This window comes from Zootermopsis nevadensis, unplaced genomic scaffold, assembly GCF_977971745.1.
Source record: "Zootermopsis nevadensis isolate Lab colony 2312 unplaced genomic scaffold, Znev_1.0 Znev_ptg000007l, whole genome shotgun sequence".
In the NCBI taxonomy this organism is placed as follows: Eukaryota; Metazoa; Arthropoda; class Insecta; order Blattodea; family Termopsidae; genus Zootermopsis; species Zootermopsis nevadensis.
Window position 1 is genome coordinate 13506682 of NW_028259139.1, and position 18109 is coordinate 13524790.

At 37.7% G+C, this 18109-nt stretch overlaps 2 protein-coding genes across 8 annotated transcripts in view; one reads left to right on the top strand and one right to left on the bottom strand.

Annotated features, from left to right (window-relative positions):
- Dmtn (transmembrane and coiled-coil domain 2 protein Dmtn) overlaps positions 1-18109 on the top strand; it is a 49528-nt gene that overhangs the window by 24373 nt on the left and 7046 nt on the right. Inside the window, exons 1-9 of one of the 4 annotated variants that reach the window (XM_087344348.1) lie at positions 9201-9634; positions 12167-12354; positions 13995-14217; positions 15087-15285; positions 15377-15605; positions 15728-15772; positions 15869-15951; positions 16314-16630; positions 17446-17664. In XM_087344348.1, the coding sequence (XP_087200474.1) occupies positions 12215-12354; positions 13995-14217; positions 15087-15285; positions 15377-15605; positions 15728-15772; positions 15869-15951; positions 16314-16630; positions 17446-17664 (1455 nt within the window). In that variant the 5' untranslated portion in view covers positions 9201-9634; positions 12167-12214. Of the gene's footprint in view, positions 1-9200; positions 9635-12166; positions 12355-13994; positions 14218-15086; positions 15286-15376; positions 15606-15727; positions 15773-15868; positions 15952-16313; positions 16631-17442; positions 17665-18109 lie in introns of those variants that run through there. The other 3 variants (XM_087344345.1, XM_087344346.1, XM_087344349.1) reach the window with 3 other exon arrangements.
- Positions 2937-8522, bottom strand: LOC110829752 (uncharacterized). 4 transcript variants are annotated; one of them, XM_022063801.2, is made up of 3 exons: positions 8357-8522; positions 7625-8005; positions 2937-5814 (listed from the first exon to the last, which is right to left on the bottom strand). In XM_022063801.2, exons 1-3 carry the CDS (start codon positions 8435-8437, stop codon positions 3085-3087), a joined length of 3192 nt encoding a protein of 1063 aa, XP_021919493.1. In that variant the 5' UTR covers positions 8438-8522; the 3' UTR covers positions 2937-3084. The 4 variants fall into 4 exon arrangements, with proteins under 4 accessions (XP_021919493.1, XP_021919494.1, XP_021919495.1 ...); XM_022063802.2 differs by lacking the exon at positions 8357-8522 and adding an exon at positions 8207-8285; XM_022063803.2 differs by lacking the exon at positions 8357-8522 and adding an exon at positions 8121-8233.

Consider the following 18109-nt stretch of genomic DNA (forward strand, 5'->3'; position numbering starts at 1 on the left):
TGGTAGAAGTTTACCGACGTTTTAGAGGTTCCTGATGATGGAGGACTGAAATGTTGTAGAAGGTCGTGACAAACAGAGCGTCACATTACGAATGTTTGCTCAGGAACACAAGACGCAGTTTTAATTTGGTGCGTGCAGCGGTAATTACTGTGAGAGCCATCTGCCAGATGCCACAGCAGCTGTGCACTGCCCAGCCAGGGGACGAGTTGCTTTTGTTTCGTCTGCATCTGGTCCTCACTGTGGCAGAGGTAAGGTACGTCCACTACTCCGATGGTGTATAGGCCTACACATATCATCCAGATGCGTTCTTTGTTAATTCCCGTATCTCACTGGCCTCGACATCAATTTTAACGCCACCGCAAAGCTAATCAACTGTATATCATACCGCACAAAAACAACTTACGTTAAACGTTCACCATATCGAAAAATGTAATTCATCCGACAAGTCTGGATGCATGTCCAAGTTTCGTTAAAATTCATTGAGTAGTATCAGAGATGAAACATGCAGAGACTTCCACATTATGCGCCCAGTTTATGCAATACAAGTTTCTACCAGCCCGTTTTGTGCTCTCAGGCAAGTTTAAAAATTTCCAAGCTCAAGATTTTTAAACTTTTCTCAAAATATATCTATTGTATGATAATTAGATGATGTCCCCTGAGTGTTTCAGAAAGAAGTTATCTCAGGGGTACATAACAGAAATGAGTACTCCATTTTGCAGATACAAGTGTATTGCCATAAAACAAATCATACTGCAGTCATAAATTACTTTTCAATATTATAATTAAATTAATTAAGTTGTTAAAAGTGCATGTTTCATATACAGATCTAGGTTCTAATCAGCTCTCTATTTTCTGTTATGTTTTAGTTAAATTTTGATTAATTTTAATTTGAATTGCCGCCATGGAAAACTAATATCTCAAAATTAAATGTAAATGCCAAATTTTATTGCAGAACATGCAATAACGAATTTAATCAAAATCCATTCAGATCTTTCAGATTAATCAAGCGGATGGATGAAACAGACATGACGTACCTTGTATTGCACTTGTGCATAAGAGTGGACAGGGTGTTTCATATTTATGAAGGCAGATACCCTTAATCATTTTCAGAGACTAAACAAAATATGGGCTGAAGACAGAGAAAAGTCCACAAATTCTGAGACAAGTCGTGTGATTGTGATAATACATTTATAATTCTGACGGAAAGTTGCATAATTCCAGACACAGATCATTACATAAAAATAAAGCACAGAACTAAAGTTAATCACATGTAAGAAAAGGAATGAGCGGTATGTGTCACTATGGTTGTGGAAGTTGAATTCTGAGCAAGATCTAACTGGTGAAAATGCCCTTTGACCTTAATAAGTTATCTTGAGCTGTGTTGTGTCGACACTGACAGGCATATATTATTGCCATGAATGAAAATGCCTCGACTTTGAGCTTCAGAATTGTTTTTTCCTTCTAACATTGCAATTAAGAATGCAAGCAGTAACATACTTGAGGCAGATCTCAGTATTTATCTAGGTCGTGGTTGCACATGAAAAATTCATTCATATTCCCTAATGCTTGAGTGCATTAGGGAATATTCTGAGGATCCTTGCGTCTGGTGGGAATTTAAAGTCCATTTCCCCCCCTGCAATCCAACTTATCTTACTTTGTAGAAGAGTCTCAAAGTACAGATCTCCTGCTTTTAAGCCAGCCTTGCACTTTCTTGACACACGACAGAGTTTGTCTTTCGATATTAGAAATTTCTCTTTGAATATTGTCTGTGAGTTTATGATCTGAAGCTTTCACGGTGACTATAATAAATTTTTCTCGGGCTACCAGCTGTGTAAAGTGGCTAAATGAAGAAAACACCATTGTTTCGAGAACCATTTTTGTCCTCGTCCTCAGTGCCCAAGGACGAGGACAAAAACGGCTGGTAGCCCGAAAAGAATTCATTATATTGTCTGCAAGTTCTTGAAAAGAGTGCGGATTGTCCGTCTTATAGAGTCCTCTGCAATTAAAATTTTTTATGTTAAAATGTGGACATCTAGGATGTCAAATTTGAATATTATCAACCATGCGCTGACTACTTCTTCTAGTGCAGTCAGTGAGAAATTTTTTGCGTGGGCCATCATCATCTTCACTGCTGTGAGAACCTTAAATCTTTTAATTTTTTGGGCTTGCTTCCAATTGAGCGTTAAATCCATTATCTTCCCATAACATTCTTGTACTTAAGTTTGTCCAGAAATGACCCTGTCATTCAAAATGTTTACAGTCCGTTTACATAACACTGTTGATGCGGGATATTTTTGGTGTCATTTTTTCTTGGACGCATACTTTGCAAAACTATCGCAAATGAAACCTCTCATTTCACAAGCACACTAAGACTACCTGCACTCTGTAACTAGTAAAAGACGACTAAGTACCCAAAGCTTGGCCAAGATTTCAGTGGTGATGACGCGGCCGTTGCGTCAGCTAGCGAGGATATGCAGGCCAAGACCACACATTACAATAAACTAACAGATAGGGAGATAGGGATTAGCTCTATCGATTGGGCCCAACAGAGTAGCTCTTACCTGAAGACAGAAATAGACTCGCGTCTCCGAAATGCCGTGGTTTTATCGACTTTATTTAATCTTGGACGATGGATAATGTCTAGAAAACAGTTTGCTTCAACAATGCACCATCATCACAGACTTTCAGAATTGGGGATAAATTAACACTTTGTATTGTCAATAGTGTGAAATTTATATGAAAACAACGTGCACTTTTGCACAGACCAAAATATTTATTTCCAACTTCTTTAATTTCCCACGCATGTTCCCTGGGTGAACGAACCTCACGCTGCCGAGCTGCTCAAAACCGGATCCTCGAAAAACATGCAAATCTAACCAATTAGGCTGCACTCAAATTACTGATGGGGTGGACAGTTAGAGTGAAATGTTTGAAGGTGATATGTATAACATTTATTGAGGCCTGTCTAAAGGAGAACTTTCTTGAGATATTTTTTTTCTACAGTAACTATAAAAATCAGAGTCTAAACACAGAATTATTTACAACACAGGTAAAATGTTTCAACTTCCTGAACCTGGAATATCTTTACTGAAACAAGAAGATTGTCTGCCCAGGCTCTAAATTGCGTTCCTCAAACTTGGGCTCAGGAAGCTGTTCCTCCTGCTTCAGCTCAGAGTCTGCTGATGACAGCTCACTTGGTTTCAGCACCATCTTGTACTGGCATGGCGTGGGCTTGGCATTCAGCATGTCAAAGTCATTGTGCGCCTTTGCCATATGTCTTGCAATTTTGGTACGAGTGGTGAACCCCTTTCCACAAAGCTTGCAGTTGTGGGGGTACTTCTTGGTGTGCAGGATTATGTGTTTGTGTAGGGTGCTACTCACGCTGAAAGTATATGGGCAGTGGGGACACTTGTAGGGACGCTCTCCTGTGTGCGCACGCCTCATGTGCACGGCTAGGATGGAAGTATGCTTGAACTTGCGATCGCAGATCTTGCACTTGTATGGCAGAGGGTTGTCGTGCCATTTTCGGTGCATCCGATAGGTACTGTTGGAAGAGAAGTTTCGCCCGCACAGTTCGCACGTGTAACGGATTTCTTTCGTGTGAGTGGCTTTGTGTTCTTCCAGCACAATCTCTGAGTGCATCCCCTTGCCACATATCTCGCAATAGACTGCGTACTTCCCGGTGTGAATGGACGTGTGGTACTTCAGACCCGATGGTGTGCGAAAGACCTTCGGACACTGCTGACAAGGAAATTTGTTCTTATACATCTCGTGCCGTCGTTCGTGATTAAACAGTTTTGTAGGATCCTTTATTTCTTTCTCACAGTATTGGCAGTGAGGATCCCTGTGGAACACGGTCTTGTGTTTTTCTAATCTGGTTTCATTCAGAAACATCTTATCGCACATGTCACATTTGTACACATATCTTTCTGGGTGAGAGAGTTCATGAGCTTTGCAGACTTTTTTATTTGAAAACACCTTTTGACAGAATGGACACTGGTGAGTTTCAGGGTGCGTCTCTTCGACGTGTTGCCGCAGATGCAACTTATCTGTCAATTCTTCGGAGCACAAAGTACATTTTACACTTCCTGAACTCTTCTCATGGTTCCTCACATGTCTTTTCAAGTTATGATATGTTGTTAAAATCTTGGAACAGATGTGGCACTTGAATGTTTTCTCTTCTGCATCCCCATCTTTCGGCCTGTCGTGTATGTTTTCCATGTGCACCCTAAGTCGAAGTTGAGTCAGGAATCTTTTGTGGCATATGCCACACTGATGGATAGCTCTCTCTGGATGGGTTAATTCATGTTCTTTGAACGCTCTCTTGCTTGTGAATTCCATGTTACAGAACGAACAGTGTTGGGGTCCTGTGTGCTGGTCCTCAAGATGCTGCTTCAGGTGCAGTCTATCGGTCAGTTCTTCATTGCACAGTTTGCACATCACGATGCCAGGACAATTCTCATGGTTTGAAAGGTGTCTGTTCAGGTTACTGCGGGTTGTTAATACCTTGTTACATATGTGGCATTCATAGATCTTTTTCTCGATAGCCACGTGGCTCTTGAAATGTCTCTTCATGTGGTTCTCAGTGTAAGTCCTCAAACCGCATATAGAACACACGTAGACCCTTTTCTTTAATGACATCGTAGACAAGTTCTTAGAATTGTCTGCGCTTCCATCGCCAGGCACATTAACAACACCTTCAGACTTATGTTTATTCGTCCCTTCATTCTCTTTCTGCTCCTTACTGCTTTGCTGAAAGTCTTCTAAATAATCAGAAGGATCATTAAGGAAATCGTTAGTTTCACTGTCATCATTTTTATCCATATCTGCTGATAGGTTATCATCATCATCATCGTATTCATCATCATCATCTTGCCCCAAAACAGAATTTTCTAGCAAAAAAGTTGCTTCATTCATTTCATTCTGAACTTCTCCGAAAGCGTCTTCACTTTCAGAATGGTGCTGTTTGACATTAGTTTCAGAATCTACAGCTTGTCTCTGCTCATCTCCCTGCATGTCCTCATCTTGAGGACTCTTGTCATCTCTCATCTTAGGGTTGCTGGTGGGATCTTCAGCATGCAACTGTTCCAGCAGCTGTTCTACTCTGTCATAATCCTGCTCATGATTCAGCCAGCTATCCTGTACCTGTTCTTCAGGACCGTCCCTGGAATCTGCACCGCCTTGCGTCTCTTCTTTAACTTGAACAGCCTTAGAAATCCTGTGCTGCACGAAGTGCTCCAGTAAGCTGCTCTTTTCTTTAAATGTTAGGTTACACAATCCACATTTGAAGACTCTGTGACTGTTCATGTGTTTCTTCAGTAATGTTTTTGACTTCAGTTGTTTATTGCAGACTGAACACTTATAAAATTGTGCCCTGTCGTGTTTAGAAACATGAATGTCAAAAAGTGTTCTGTCAGGACTCTGAAATTTACAAATATTGCATTCATAAAATGTGTGAGGAATTCTGCCTGTGACATCATCTGTTCTGTTTCTCTGTGACTGTGAGTGATGCACGTTCTTTATGTGATCCTGAATTTCACAGTGATTGTGGAATTCTTCATTGCAGTTTGAACATTTGAAATACATTTCTTTGGAATGAATCTTTAAATGCTCCATAAATATTGCAGAACTAGTGGTTTTATACTGGCATGACACACATTTATACCCTGTGACATCTAAACCATCTTTTTCATCAATTTCCTCTTGTTTGATGTTTGCGTGAGGATCACTGCCCTCATCTTCTGAACCTATGGCCTGGATGCCCTTAAAAGCCTGGAAAATCAGCTGGTCTTCACTGTCTGGGCCATTTGGTACCTGAAAATTCAATTATTTAATAATATTGTGCAATATTACATAAAAAAGTTCTCACTTTGTGAACCATTTATAACTGTGTAGAAATGAATTTGTGGGACAGTCCGTCAACTGTCAACTACTTACAGATTTCAAGAAAGACTATGACTCAGTTAAAAAAGGAGCTCGTTACTATATTTTGCATGAATTTGGTGCACCTAATTAAAATGTGTTTAAGTCAAACATTTAGCAAAATTTGTGTAGGTAAACATTTGTCTGATACATTTCCTATTCAGAATGGCCTGAAACAGGGAGATGATCTATCACCACTGCTTTCCAATTTTGTGTTAGAATATGCCATCAGGAAAGTCCAAGAAAATCAGGGCAGTTTGGAAATGAATGGGACACACCAGCTTTTGGTCAATGCTGATGATATTAATCTGTTGGGCAATAATATAAATTCTATAAAAGTGAACACAAACACTCGTAAGGGCTAGTAGGAATGTTGGTCTAGAGATAAATGCAGAAAGGACAAAGTATATGATCATGTCTCAGCATCAAAATTCAGGACAGAGCCAGAATATATGGATACCTAATGGATTGTAAGAAAAATGTGACAGCACTAACAAGTCAGAATGACATTCATGACAAAATAAAGAGCAGATTAAATTCAGTGAACGCTTGTTATCATTCGGTTCAAAATCTCTTGTCCCCCCATCCCATACTGAAAAAAACTAAAGTTAAAAATATACTAAAGTATAATTTTGCCAGTTGTGTTGTGTGGGTGTGAATCTTGGTCTCTTACTTTGAGGAAGGAACACAGATAGACAGTTTTTGAGAACAGAGTGTTAAGGAAGATATTTGGACCTAAGAGGGAGGAAGACAGATCATGGAGAAAAATGCATGATGATGAGCTTCACGGCTTGTACTCCTCACCTGATATTTTTAGGATAATTAAATCAAGGAGGATGAGGTGGGTGGGACATGCAGCATGCACCAGGAAGGGGAGGTGTGTTTACAGTGTATTGGTTGAAAGGCCTGAAGGGAGGAGACTGCTGGAAAGACCTAGGCGCAGGTGGCAGGATGACATTAAGATGATCCTCAAGGAGAGTGGAGTGAACTGGATGCAGCTTGCTCAGGATTGAGTCAGGTGGCAGACGTTTGTGAACACGGTGATAAATCTTTGGTTCCATACAGAACATGGGCTAGTCTTTTACAAACTGAGTAGACAGTTGACTTTCCACAGAATTTCCTGCACTGTAGAGTGAGTTAGTGAATTCAATACATGGTTGCACACTAGTTCAGAGATATTGTCCATAATGTTCTGTCAGATTTCAATTACATTTAACTTCGTAATTTAAAGACTGGAATGGACTGCATGGTTGTTCTGATTGCACACAGACCTCCTTGAGAAACTATTAGTCACTTGGCTTACGAAGAAATACTCTTGCCTTTTATGGAAGCTGAAGGCTCATTAGCATGATCACAAGGGTCCACCATCAGATCAGTCCACAACCTCACAGAATTTTGTAAATTAGTATTTTCACTTTGTTGTAAATTGTATCTGAAAATAGGGAGGCTGCTTCAATTTTGTACCTCATGGCTCAATTTTATATCTCTCTTTGAAATTGTTTGCAATTGCTTTCTTCATAATACTTGGTCTCTTCCACAGAACATCTAAAACTCAATACTGCACACACTAACAGAGAACTCTTAGTGTTCCAAATACATTTATGAGGGCAGATACGGGACTCCTGGGATGGGATCCATAGAAATGTCTTTGAAAGTCTTTTGCATAAGTAAATTAACTATAGTCCTATTTTGTAATTTATACCTCTTCTTCAGTTCCACACATGTATGAGTAATCCAACAAGTGTGATTCATTCTCCTCCTCATACAAATTATATTTCATTTTCATATAACCAGTCAGTGCTTTCTTCACAGTGTCTGTATCAACTTCCAATTTATCAAGGCGGATTATTAACGATGAACAACGATGACATAATACATCTTCTGCTGTTACAATTACCATAAAACCGTCTCCCATTAATTGTCCAATTTTTGTTGGTAATGCTATTTTTGAGTAGGGTGCAATCCCCATTAAAAGAGGAATGCTTCTACCACAGATCACACTGTCACAAACAAAGCACTGTGATTCTGAAGAAACGTAATTTCTTGCACCTTGTACTTTGAATTCTGGGCCACATCCCTGCATCTGAAAGCAAATATACACCATATATCGTGCGAAATTACTTTAACATTTTACAATATTAGACTATTCCGTATTTGTGGTTACTATGTATTTAATCAATATATGACTATACTCTAACCGATACACGTCTCTTGACGTATTCCTTTTAACGATACATATAGGAACAGGGAAACAGATAATGACTAAATAACTTTGTCCAGTTACATGGTTCATATTGTCTGGGTATCTGGGATGCTTTCCTTCGTTCGTAGGAAAATAGGAGCTGTCCTGTAGTGCGAGAAATTGAAGATGTTGTACATGGTGTTATGGTCTATATTCAACAACTGTCGGTATAAGAAATACTTATAAGATTACCTTGTCAAAATTATGAAAGAAGTTCTTCTTCATATTTAAACTCTTTATTTTAAATAAATAGCATTTAAATGTACATAGCATTCTCACTGTGTAGCCATTTTGCTATTTCATCAGGTTGAAGAGTGCGATTTTGATTACGTCACTAGAATACATCCATGTAGACTGTATGCATGTACATTGTACTCTGCTTTGAAATTTTAAAGGACAATATATTGACAAAATTGAAATGTTTATATGTTACAGTATTTTCGTAATTGATTCTAATGTACGCATGTATATATATATATATATATATATATATATTTACTTCACATAATACACTGTTTAAAATGATATTATAATCATTCTTGTTGACATAGAAAAAATGTTGGTAGCATTGGGAGACTAAATTGCACCGAAAATTCAGCATTCGTTACTAGCTTAACTATATTGAGTCATTCTAACACTACTAATGCAGTGAATTGAAACCAAATCGATTGTCACTAGTAACTTGTGTAAAATATTCCAAATATTCTAAGCAAATAGACTTAAAATTTTGAGGCTGGAACGGAATAATATGCCTTGAATCCGAAAGATCAGTGTCATGGTATAATCTATGGTCAATAAAATCTTTTCGGGCGATCAGCCTCGTCAAATGGTTAAAAGACGAAACCAACGCAGAACCCTGATGATGGGGACAGATGGTTCCTGAAACGTCGGTTTCGTCTTTTAACCATATGAGGCGGCTGCTCGCCGGAGAAGATTTTATTAAGTTACGTCGCCGCGAAAGCTTCAATTCATATAATCTATGGTCCTTCGTACATATTTTCTGATTCCACCGCTAGATGACTCCTAAATGCATCTGAGACATTTGCGAAGCACTATCTTATCAGAATTGTTATTGATGTCTCGTATAAGTCATACGGTTGTAAGAAAATGATACGCAAGCAGTTCTAAGAACCTCTATCGATAGGACAGATGATGAATCACAGTTGAATCATCTGTGTTATGATGTTATCTGCTTTGTCCTTGTCATATTTATATCGTAGTGAGGCTAGGAGCCCTAAAGTGTTGAATTTTTGTGTTGGTGGTTGTCAAAAGTGCATTTAGGAAGTGTTACGAAAGATAATTACCATTGAAAATCTTACTTTTATCCATGTTTTACCTATATTAATTAAAATGAATATATGCATATATAAATAATATCAGTTACAAATTTGACTGCATCGGACTGCTTCTCAACCCACCAGACATAACAGTCCATTGTTCTACATACCTAGTAAACATGTACATTTTTATGTAAGTTACGTATTGGAATTTTCTTTTTTGTAATGATTTTTGTAGGCTTCCAGCCAATAGTGCCATTATAAATATAGGTATACTTATTTTTGACAGATCATCTGTTTCGTGTTTATTTTATATTTTCGTACGATTACATGTACTTGTTATAGTATTTGAAATTTTGCCAGCAAGTGGAACTCTGAAAATATTTTCCTTATGTAATATATTTAGTTTCGTTTCATATATAATTCAGAGTGAGATTGTTTGACTGGGAATTTTGTTTGGTTGTTTTGTTTTATTAGTAAATACATGTTTGTGATATTATAAAAAGTAGAAGTACGGAAATGTGACATTGCTCTTTATGCAGTGAACAGACGTGACCTAGTAACACGAACATCTTATGGAACTGTGTGTGTTCTAAGATGCTGCCCTGACCATCCCCTAGGTTGCTGGGTATTGTACTGATTTTAGGATAGAATAGAGTTTATTTACATTCCACAGATCCTTTATAGGCCTAAGCCAAAGATGTACAACATGTCATCCTACAAATACAGTACTTGTTTCTAAGAGCGTACTAAAGGGGTTTAATGTTATGACATAACATGAATTTGATTAATCAATTTTACTTATCTGTTACAGAATTTGTGTTTAAGGTAAATCTATATGGAAATGTGTGAGTGTCCTTGATGTGTTGACTTCAAAATCAATAGTTGTCTTTATTCTTGTTTGCAAGAGAGAGAGTTATTGGGGAAGGGAGGATATTTTGTTCCAAAGAAATCTGTGATTTGTGTACCTCACTTTTACTTGTCATGGTGAAAAGAAGAATTGCTTGACTGAAACATTTCTGTGGTCTGTCTGTAACTAGCCTAACCTTAGATAGAATGTTCTTACAGACTCTCAATGCCGTTCCCACTGAGCCAATTCAGTTAACCTGTCATGTGGATGTTGAGTGTAGTTTTCCCTTATGTAAAGAGGCTGGTGTGTGAAATAGACCACTCATATCCATGTGGGGGACCTTTCCTCCTTTGCTGATTTCTTCATCCACTTGTAGCAGTGTTATGCATTTGTAAGAATATTCTACCTGAAGTTAGTCTAGCTATGGTTAGGTTAGTTAAAAATAGTCTATAAAATTGTTTGGATTACCCATGAATGTGTAAGTAACAAGAAATGCATATTTAAATTTGGTGGGGAAACTGCTTGGGACACTGGGAAGGAACTGGAACAACAATGTGCATCTCAGGGAGGTTTTTTTTTGGCATGAACTTTATTGAACTGATTTGACATTAATGGTGTTATATCTTTTCTTATGTTATCAGAGAGTTACTTCCTTTGACATGGCCTAATTGTTTGACAGAGTTAATGTACTTTTTGTACTTGTTGGTCTCTGCTACTCAGCTACAGTGAAACTACCAGATAACACTTAATTTCTGTTGTTGTCATCTTATGTCATTTTAAGTCCTTTGCAGTTTTTCCTACTTTATTATTGAGATCTGTTGTCCCAGAAGGAAACATTAAATGGGGATTTCTCTTAGTTTTAATAATTTTCCTGCAGTGTTAATTAGAGTTCTTGGACAGTTTAATGGTTCCTGGAAAGAGATACTAGTATTTGGCACTAATGAATTTTGGTAATGCATATAGGTGCAAGCAGTACTTAGTGATTTGATGTTGCTTAAACAGTTTACAAGATATATAGTTAAACTAATTATAAAGTTAAAATAAATGTGAGTACAGTCTTCTGTATGTCTTACATGTTCAAATTGGTGGCCTTTGAGCTTAAGCTTGAACTTTTGTTGATAAACAGATTCTTGTATTTCTGATTGTGTGTTGTATAAAACCCAATTCAGTGACAGGTTAGGTCAAGTGGTTAGGTTAGAGTACAATGTTAAGCTATACAATGACCCCTTGCCATGTTACAAAATGACAAAATACGCCATAACCTTGTGCAGATTCTGTAGCAACACCTAAGCAACACTTTTGACTTCTGTTTATAACAGCAAACAAACTGAAGTTCAGTTTTAAATGTCTTACTATTTCTGTGATCTGCAAATGAAACTTAATAGTTCAAAGTCTGTTTGTTGGTTATCACTGTCTCCTTAAAATTTCTTATTTCACTTTCTTAATGTCCTTTGTTTTGATGTTCCTCTTCTGCATGTTCCATTTGGTATCCATTTGTATGATTGTTTTCTTATTCTTTTAATAAATATTTTATTTTCTGTTTTTGTCACATTTCTTTGTGTTCATTGTTTTTCTGTTCACGGCCAACCCCATCTATTGAGTCATACAAAATATGATTTGTTAATTTATTCACATAATATGTAAGATTTAATAGTGGTGCTCAGCTGTTCTTAAGATGGGACCAGAGTTCACAAGAAAATGTAACTGTCAGCTCTGCCTAGTCATATGACAAATTAGATTGCTTATTAACTTATCAGTTGAATTTGGTGGAAACAGATAATGAAATTCCATGTACTGTTGTTACTGGTGTTTTCAGAGAATATCTTGAAATGCGTCTTGAAAAAATGTGTAATTATGCTGTTTCTTTCCTGGTAGGTATTAGGATTGTAGCTGTTATGGAGGCAGCCTGGAAGCACCCAAAGGATGGATAGTTTGCATGTGGTCCCATCTGGAAGTAGCAAATCAACTAGTCGTAGTGCTTCCCCTGGTCGTCCGCTCCCTAGTTCACCCAGCAGCCACATTTTGGTTACGAGCAGCACTTCCAGTCCTCAGAATGCTTCAGTGTATGTATGCTCATGTTCACATAATGCAAGTACCTTTGGATCTATTGGATCTGCTTTGTATATGAAATTCTGTATACCGTTAATGCAATTTGTTCTGTGAAAATAATTTTACAAATTGCTAAGGATTTCTTCAGCTGTAAGTAAGAAATTCAAATATTAGTGTAACAGTTACCATGTTTATATCATTATTTGAAATGGCAGTTCAGACTGACTGGCATCCTAAATTTCTGATGTCATTGATAGGAGTTTCAGCTTTATACAACTATATTAATATTATTCTAAGGATTTTATTGTAATGGTGGATTGCTTATTGAAATTTCAATGGGAATTTTGGGGCAGTATAATAAATACAAAAAAATTTGTCCTATGTAATTTGAGGATAGACAGTGAGATTTTGTTGATGTGAGTGTTTCAAAGTCTTCATTACATTCTTGGATTTATGAAACCTGATTTGTGTGGACTTTATTATCTCTGGCTTAATCAATAACCTAGCAACCCACTGTCACAGACTCAGGATTTATAACTTTCGTGAATTTTGGTGCAGTAAGTCAAATTAATTGTATTTGCTCTTTTCTGTGCAGTGTTTCAAGTCTCACTGCCATACTACAGCCCATAACATAATAAAATTTGTAAAGGGAAAATCACTTTCACAACATTCTGTGCTTTCTTATGGTTGAAAAATTAGACTGTGGATGCTCCTAGGGTAGAATTTGTGAACATTTAGGAAAACTTATAATTATTGTCTTATATGTACTGCTGAATTGGAGTTATTCAGTTGTAACTTTAAAGCAGTGTTTCTCAAACTGTATTCCACGGAGCCTTGAAGTTCTGTGAGATAATGCTGTGTAATAGTAGACTAACTCATTTTAAAATGTCAAAATAGTTCTATTTTAAAATTATACAGTTTTGGGAAGAATTGAGGACATATGTATGTGTGTCAAACTCTGTAAGTGCTGCGATAGTTGAGGTTTTCATGGCGGTGAAGATGTCAATATTGGTTTTCTGTGTTGTAATACCATGTGGACTTGTAGGTGGTTACAACCCAGAAGACCAACATGTATATCTTCACCATTGTGAGAACCTCAGATTTAACTTGTGCACTGATCAATGCTACAGGTTGCTTAATTTTTACTGTCACTCTTTACTTAAAACAGTGTCACCTTGTCCATGACTGTACTTGCTGGATTTATTCAGTTTGGGTATGGTGATTGCCTGACATGCTGCTCTGGTTCATTAATCTTGTCCCAGAAATACATACAGTGTCAGAGCTAATGACTATTGTTACCTTACTGAGTTGATGTATTTCCAGAGAAAAGCTGTGCCTTGTACTGTATCTTTTTGTGGCACACTATCACCATATGAAGAAGTGCCATTAGCAGCACTACATCTCAGGAAAGGAAATAAGTAGAACTGTTTCAGTTTTGAGTCTTTTTAAATGTTGAAAATATCTCAGATCCTCCCCCCAGTACTATCATTGTGGAGACCATCAGGGGTAAGAGGACCCAAATCAGGGTTGGTTGCATAGTAACTAAATGAAAATGTCATAATTTAACAGTGTGGCATGTGGCACGCATGTTGATAAGTGAAGGCAACTAAGTCAGGTAGATTATTTGCCTAAATCTTGTGATTTTTTCCTTCAGGCGACGATCTGGAGATGGCAGCAATGGCAGTGGCAGTAGTAGCACAATGAGTGGCTCGGTTAAAAACCGCCACAAGTCCCCAATCCCAGTACGTAGGGAGAGGGGAGACAAAGAGAAAGGTTCTTCAGATGGTGGAACACCACATCTGCCCCGTCCAGAGCCAGTATCCAACCAGGGCTCACAAGAGGAAGGAACCTCTCAAAGTGCTGGTACCGAGGAAGAGGTGAAGTTACTGATCATCTTTATGATGTTTATTACAAGTACATTTCAGGTTCATAGTTTAGTTTTAAATTGAGTGATTGAAATACACTTAATTTTGACCAATAATATTTGTTTACTCTACTCATACCTTTCTTTGCTACTGAATTTCATCATGCATTTTACTTTGCCATACACAGGGGCTAGAATAAAATAGATTAGAATTTATTTACATTCTATAGATTGTTTATTTCTCATTAAATTTCGATCAAGTTTGCAATTGAACGGGATACATAAGCTATTGGCATATGCAGATGTTAATTTGTTTGGGGATGATATAAATACAATAAAGAGGAACACAGGAATTTTACTAGAGGCTAGTAGACAGGTGGGGCTAGAAGTAAATTCAGAAAAAAAAAGTAAGTACATGTTAGTATTCTGTCAGGGTGGCTAATAAATCCTATGAAAGTGTGACAAAGTTAAAATATTTGGGAACAACAATAACAAATCAAAGTGATACTCATGGGGAAGTTAGGAGGAGACTAAATTCCGGAAATGCTTGCTACTTCTCAGTTCAAAATATTTTGTCTTCCCGTCTGATTTCTAAGAACCTGAAAATTAAAGTATACAAAACAATAATTTGCCTGTTGTTTTGAATGGGTGCGAAACATGGTCTCTCATTCTGAGGGAGGAACATAGATTGCAGGTGTTTGAGAATCGGGTGTTGAGGAGGATATTTGGGCCTAGGAGAGAAGACCTTGGGGTATGGAGGAAACTGCATAATGCATCTCAGTGTTTTTTGGCAGATGCTACATCCAGGTGCAAACAGTTATTTTGTGACTGGGAAGGATAATTGATGCTCTTATAAGGATTCTTCATCATCTTTCTTTTTAGGACATCTTCTTACCATTGTCATCACACTTGTCCAATGGTTCTTCTGAGCAGGTTACAAGTAATCTGTTGGTTGATGAAGTTGATGGACATCTTACTGGTTCTTCAGACATCTTAAGAACTCGGGCTGCTATTGAACACATGCAGTCCAAGATTGGTCGCACAAGAGACCTCATTCGTGGGGAACAGACCACAAGAGATGGTTTGTTTTATATTAATGTACTAATTTGGGCAGTATGTATGACAGGAGAAATGTGCTCTGTCTAGAATGCTGTATATATTATTTGTTGCAGATAATGTAAATGAATATTTAAAACTCTCGGCAAATGCTGATAAGCAGCAATTACAGCGGATTAAGGCAGTGTTTGAGAAGAAAAACCAAAAATCTGCACAGTCCATTTCTCAACTACAGAAGAAATTAGAAAGTTATAACAAGAAATTAAGAGATTTAGAAGTGTATGGCTTGCCAAGTAGTCATCGTCAGCCTCGAGAAATGCTGCGGGACATGGGTCAGGGGCTTAAGTGAGTTCATTAACTTCTTTTATTGGCTTCAGTTTATGTTGGTGGAATGGTTGCTTTCTTCATGATAATTGTGATTTGTGTCATTGTGGGACATAGAAGAGCTTTTGTGTTGTGTTTTGCAGAAATGTTGGTGGAAACATCAGGGATGGCATCACAGGCTTGTCAGGGTATGTTCCATCTGCCATGTAGTATTTGTAGCCTGTTTGTCCCATTGCTGCTGGACAGGCTGTTTGTTATGATTGAATTTATTTATTCGTTTTCAGGACTGTTATGTCAAAACCAAGAGAATTTGCACATCTTATTAAGAACAAATTTGGAAGTGCAGATAACATCAACACTTTAACACGTAAGAGAGTTTTTTTTCATTTGTCTCCTAATTTAGATAAGCATTTAGATTCACTGAGGGGTTTAGAGCATTGCAGTGCCCCTAACTTCATCGGATAATATCCGTGTCCAAAGTGGGAGTTACAAAGCAGATTCAAAATAAATAAGCAAGTGACTTAGGCAGACTTTATCTATATACTATTTAATTTTTGGTTCCTGTTGCTAAATTTAATATTTGTAATTATGTAAATATTAATACTTAGCATATATTATGCTGTAGTACATAGGAACCATTTTCATGAGTTCCTGTCAAATCTGTTACAGGCTCCAGCGCATTATCTTTTGTGCTTTTACGTAAGTTCAGATTGTTATTTTTTTGTCTAGGGAATGGTGATAATGGGTCAGTTGATGAGGAGAAAACTCACCATGGTAGTGCAACCCTTCCTGGTGGTTGCAGTCTTGGTTCTACCCATGCTTCGTCCAGTGCTGGAGTTATAAAGTTTGCTTCGGAGGAGGGCTCGGAGTGCAGTTCTGTGACTAGCGGAAGCATTCCAGCTGGTAATATCACTCATCAGTTCTCACCCAACCATCCTGCCACACTCCATTTGGCAGCCACATATAGTCTGGAACCAATATTCACTGAGTTGCAAGAGAGACGTGAAGAAATTGACAGGTTGAGGGAAGAATTGGAAGGTGTGAAGGTAAGTACTATTTGAGGTTTTCATGGTGGTGGATCCAAAGATGGCTGACTTCTGGGTTGTAGTGCCATGTAGTCAGGTCGAAGGTCACCAGCATTTCAGAGGTCCTTGCTGCCTCCATCATCATTGCTCATCACCCTCTGAAACGGCAAACTTCTACCAGGCTACATGGAGCTACAATCCAAAAGGCACCCATATTTAGTGTGGAGGTAAGTTTATAAAGAATGCAGATACTAGCAGCAGAAATGTCTGGGAACAACTGATGTTTTAGTCTGTATATTGAGACTAGCCAAGAACTATGATTTGATGATAATGTATTATGTAGTGATTATTTTTGTGCTAAGTTTCCACTATTACAGATTCAAACTGTTAAATTTCCCCAGTATAACATAATACTTTGCATGATTAGCATGTTTGAAATTGGTAGTACAAAAATTATTTTATATGAAATTTGTATCCATATATATGATATATTTTAATACAAAATTTTACATGCCTAGCTCTAGTGATGCATCAAAACTGAAAATGAAGTACAAGCCTGTCTTTCCTTGTAGAGTATTAAGGCATATGTCACATGTAAGTTTTCCTGCTGTCAGGGCTGTACATTTTGAACAAGAAGAAATTAAATTTGATCGTAAAATTTCAAAAGAAGAAGCCATATGGGAGAAAGTCTTAGAGGTGTAAACTGCATTGTAGTGGACAACTGTAGAATTCATGACAGACTTTTGTGAATGTTTCATAAATCCAAGAAATATCTCAACCAGCAGGAGATAGTTGAATGTGTGCATATAGCAAGGCAGGGTGTCTCCTTGCAGCAGGCCTTGCAGCGGGAAGTCACCTTCATGAGTCAAGCACTGCAGGAAGAACGATTTCGTAGTGAGCGTCTGGAAGAACAGGTGAATGATCTGACAGAGCTGCACCAGAATGAAGTGGAGAATCTGAAGCAGACCATTACAGACATGGAAGAGAAGGTGCAGTACCAGAGCGAGGAGCGTCTTCGTGACATTCACGAGATGCTAGAGTCTTGCCAGACTAAGGTATGCAACTTTATTCCAGATTGATTTGTAATATTAAAGAGCTCAGTCTACATCTGAAATACAAAGCTCATTTGGTATTGACTGATTACGTTGATTACAGTTATTACAGCAAGTAATCATTGTTCATATAAAATTATTTTAAACTGCCTATCTTTCAACAGGTCACAATTATCCGTTTTGATGATAAGAGGAGGCAACTCAATTCGCTTTGCATTGTTCATCTGCATGTTTGCTCCTGCCATCTGCTTTCGTTTGTGCAGAGGCATTAGGAAAACCCATTGTTACTCTGCAAAGTCATAGTAGGAGTCCAAGAACACAAAATTTAGTTTAGTGAATTGAATAAAGCTATTTAAAAATTATGTGTGGGTCCTCTTTGTAACAAATTCATTTTAGGTTTGTAGGTTACAGACTGCACATGTGTGATCTGAAGCTTCTCGTCATAACA